We start from the raw sequence: 4,432 nt of genomic DNA on the forward strand, positions 1-4,432 counted from the left end.
AACAAAGAAGCTTTCATCTCTTTTCCTTCTGTTATCCCTCATTTCTAGAAAAGCCTGTAATGTTTTTTTTCTTCTCTCTATTTCTAGAAAAGCCTCCATTTCCTTTTCTGCAACTCATCTTGATTCCTGCATTTCCTATATAATTGTACTAATAGAGATATTCATTGTATTATAATGAAAAGATAAAGATAGAGGAATATATATGGTGAAATTTCTATGGTATAAAGGATATTTAAAATGTAAGAGCTTATAAATATTATTCGTAGTACTTACAAAGACTATGAGCATTCCATGTTTGTGGGACATGAGTACCATCCATCCATTCAAGTTGATATGTTCCACATCCTAATGCTACTATAACATTGTAAGGTCCTTCCCAATTAGCTAACAGTTTTCCTCTTTAACTTGTCGGCTAGCTAGCTTTAGCATTCTGCATCACTAGTGTAACACCCCAAAATTTTTGAGAATTTATTTGCGAGAATCTACAGTAATTAGATTTCTGTATCTCTGGTTTTGTGTTCTGCTTTTGTGTTTAAGGTTTGGAGTTCAAGTTGTATCGTTAAAAGTTTCGTTATTTTCTTTTAAACAACCCCTATCCTTGTGTTATATAGTTAAGTGCAATTCTGTGTAAAGTTGTGTCAAGAATGAGCCTGCTGATCATCTTTCTATATCCTGTTTGGTCTCGAGTTTGAATCCTAGTGTATGTGTTAAGAGAAATTTTTGCCTGTTGTCGGAAACTGGATGGTGGTTAAGACAATAGTTTTAACGTTTCTTTCCCTACTTCTTCCATTTCTCTCTTTTCTTTCTCTTTTTCTTTTATGTTTTTCTGTTTTTACTTCTTCAAAATTTTCCTCTTTTGACTACATTCAACAAGCGATTACCGGAATTTGTGAAACTCTTAAGTTGTTGGAGGATTTCTGTGTAAGTTTTGTCGGAAAATCTTAAACCTCTGCGAACTTTCGTTTGTTTCCTATCACGTTGTGAAATTGGGAACTATTTGCTTGTTTGCATAAATTCTTTGATAACTGATTGTTTTTGTTTCTTTAGGCATGAGTACGGAGAAAGGTGATCTCTCGCGCGTGGTGCCGAGTTAGTACTGTCAAGTTACCGGTAAGCAGTCGTCGTCAGAAGTGTAACGTCGAGGTTTCAATGTCCTTAGTCAAGTGTTAATTTATGCGATAAATTGTCATTTTAGTTGATTCATTCATTGTTAAATAGTTAAATTAGGTACCGAGACTTCTCAGTGTTGATTCTACTTCAAATGAGATCAGGTACGTGCCGAAAACCCCATTTTTTGCGAATTTTGGTCGCTGGAAAACATGGTTGTCGACGCCACACGGCCAGGCACACGGGAGTGTGTCCAGGCCGTGTGTGGCCATATTAGTGCAAGGTTTACACAAGCAACGGACATGGGCGTATGTCTAGGCCGTGTAACTCATTGTTCACTATCTTGGTGCCACATGGGCAAGGACACAGGCGTGTGTCTAGGCCATGTAACTTTCTGTTTGTGATTTAGGACCACACGGCCAAGGGCATGGGCGTGTGCTCAAGCCGTGTGAGGCACACGGATAAGGACACGGGCGTCTGTCCAGGCCGTGTAACTCATTGTTTATGTTTTGGAGCCACACAGGCAGAGGATATGGGCATGTGTTCAGGCCGTGTGGCATATAAATCGGCTTCGAATCTCGTTTGTCTAAGGCCGTGTGTGCGGTCGACACTGATCCTGACCTCCTCAATGTATGAATGATCTGAATTCGATTGTATGAAGGCTCTCTAATACTCTATGATTGACATGTGTATAGCATAATTGTATCTGTACTGTGATAGCTATTTCTAATATTGAACTGCACTATATAAATATGGATATTTGTATACTGCATATGTATGGGTTGGGATATTGTGAAGAATGAATTACTTTGCTCTGAACTAGTGGCTAAGCCACAGTGTGGATAACTCTAAATCTGGTGCTTTGACGCATTCTAATTTGGCAGCTAAGTTCTGACTCTGTAAACGTGTCAAACAGACACTATATAGTGAACCCCTTTAATAGTGTGTTGGGATGACCGAAGATGGTGTGTAAAGGTTGGGAGTAAGAAAACTTGCTTATAAAACTGATTTGCTCTGTAAATAAAATCGAACTGCTTCTGCTTCTATAACTAAATTGTTTTGTATCTGAACTGGAATGACTTCTGCTGCTTAACTGAATCTCAGGATTTGAGAATAATCTTTCAATTGTATTTCACTTAAATGAACTTCTTTTATGTAATGAGTTCACAACTCACTCTGTTATTGATTGGATTTCAGGTAATTCTCAGACTTGAACGAGTAGGCACCGCGGGAGCTTGGTCAAGTTTTTATCGTTTTCTAAATACTACTATTAGGAAATTTTATTTTCTAAGATATTATGAAGTTTGGAAATATTTTGTATTTAGTTCATTGTTGTGTTGGATGTTATGTAGTAAATGGTTCATTCTGACTGCATTACAAATGTGGTGTTCTTAGTATCATTGATGTAACTCTCTAGACTTGGTCTGGACGTCTAGGCCAGGTTTAGAGTGTTACAACTAGGTCCCTCATTTGAATTATAGTATTGTGCCACTTGATGAGCTCAAATAGCCATCTGAATTGATGCTCGATCTTTTACTTCAAAGAAATCTAGGTTTTCCTTAAGCTTGGTTTCATTGGTTTGATCAGCATAATGAATCATCTGGTGTGTATGAAGGTTTATCTCAGTTGGTATCACAACTTCAGTGTCGAACATGAGGTTGAAAGGGGTTTCCTCCGTCCCTGAGTGTGATGTGGTTTGTAAAGACCAAAGAATACCTAGTAACTTATCTAACCATATGCCCTTTGCATCTTCCACTTTTTTCTTTAAGCCTTGGAGGATCTTCTCATTAATAGCCTCTGCTTGGCTGTTGGTTTTAGGGGTTGTGATTGAGCTATGCACCAGGGAAATGTGGAGGTTATCACAGAACTCCTTGAACCTTCCCTGAAATTTTGTTCCATTATTAACAATTATGATACATGGGACCTCGTATCTGTTGATAATAGTCTTTTAGACAAATTTTTCTACTTCCTTCTTTGTGATAGTGACTAATGATTCTACCTCCATCCACTTCGAAAAATATTCTATAGTGACCACAATATAATTCTTCTGCGTTGTGGCCTGTAGAAATGATCCTACCATGTTAATAGCCCACGTTGCAAAAGGCCAAGGGCTTGAAATGGTATGTAGGGGCCCGATAGTTGTACGGAGAATAGGTGAACTTTTAACAAGGTTCATATTTTGTGTAACACCCAAACCCGGCCTGGACGTTATGGTCAAATCTGGAGAGCTACATTAAACCACTTTTGGATAGTCCAACGTTTAATAGTGAAAATTCAAACGATGCAAGCCATTTAAAATATCAGAAACAAACCATAAAATCCAGACTTTAAAATAACAATCCGAAAAGAAATATGAAATAGTATAAATTTTCATAAAACAATAAACTGACCAAATGGAGATGACCGAGCTCCTGCTACGCCGACCCGCTTAAGTCTGAGGGTTACTTAAAATTCAAACAAACAGAAAAAATGGGTTTACAACTCGGTGTGTAACTTATGAATTCAATTCATCAGAAATATGTTAGATAAGGTGTCGATTTCTCATTTCTTAAATAATTCTCAAAATCGAATATAGAAACAGGAACAGAGAATCTCATATATGGATACAGAACATAACAGATATAGATGCAAATTCCTACCATCATTCGCTACACACCCTCTCCATCCATCCTTACACACCATATAGGGTATCAGATACCCATCCATCCCTACACACCGCATAGTGACTGTATGTCACATTTTAGAATAATTGCAGCCTAGTTGTCGGATCAGAATGCTATAAATTGCCAAAATCATATATATACGTGACTTAGCCACCAGATTTGGTAGATTATTAAACTACTCACACTTCCTCCTTTATACAAACCTAATCCCAATGCAAATGTAAATTTAACATAATAGATATCAGATATACATATATAGTGATACGAATTTAGATCATGCTCATATAATACAAAACACACTTACTTATTCGATTACATATCAATCATGTATACAAATAATAGCTTGCTCAGAAACAGATCATCAGATAATGGTTCTATAGCTTAAATCAGATCATACAGACCCCACGGTAGATTTACGTTCGATTCAAACGACCTTTACGGCCATAGAGAAAAATCTCAATTCTTGATTCACATGCCCGTGTGGATTCACACAGCTTGGTTGATTGGCCCGTGTGGTCTATATGGCCTGGCACACGCTCATGTGGCTCATCATAGTGCCTCACACAGTCTGGCACACGACTGTGTGACCCAATTCAAAGATTTGCACGATCTAGACACACGCCCGTGTCATTCAACCATGTGACTCACAATCAAAATAGTCC

The 4,432-nt window shown here is 37.8% G+C and overlaps 1 protein-coding gene across 1 annotated transcript; it reads right to left on the reverse strand.

Annotated features, from left to right (window-relative positions):
* Positions 1–2,608: 2,608 nt before the first annotated feature.
* Positions 2,609–3,187, reverse strand: LOC107915483 (uncharacterized). Its single transcript, XM_016844640.1, has 2 exons — positions 3,107–3,187; positions 2,609–2,989 (listed from the first exon to the last, which is right to left on the reverse strand). The coding sequence occupies exons 1-2, from the start codon at positions 3,185–3,187 to the stop codon at positions 2,609–2,611; spliced, it is 462 nt and encodes a 153-aa protein (XP_016700129.1).
* Between the last annotated feature and the right edge of the window lie 1,245 nt (positions 3,188–4,432).

The sequence above is a fragment of the Gossypium hirsutum genome, chromosome D10 (genome assembly GCF_007990345.1).
Source record: "Gossypium hirsutum isolate 1008001.06 chromosome D10, Gossypium_hirsutum_v2.1, whole genome shotgun sequence".
NCBI lineage: Eukaryota > Viridiplantae > Streptophyta > Magnoliopsida > Malvales > Malvaceae > Gossypium > Gossypium hirsutum.

Bases quoted from the DNA above. Each gene is read 5' to 3' on its own strand.
- LOC107915483 (XM_016844640.1), bottom strand. From the start codon at position 3,187: ATGGTAGGATCATTTCTACAGGCCACAACGCAGAAGAATTATATTGTG. The intron at 2,990-3,106 runs GTAGAATCATTA...ACAAAATTTCAG, and splicing joins ATTTTTCGAAGTGGATGGAG to GGAAGGTTCAAGGAGTTCTG.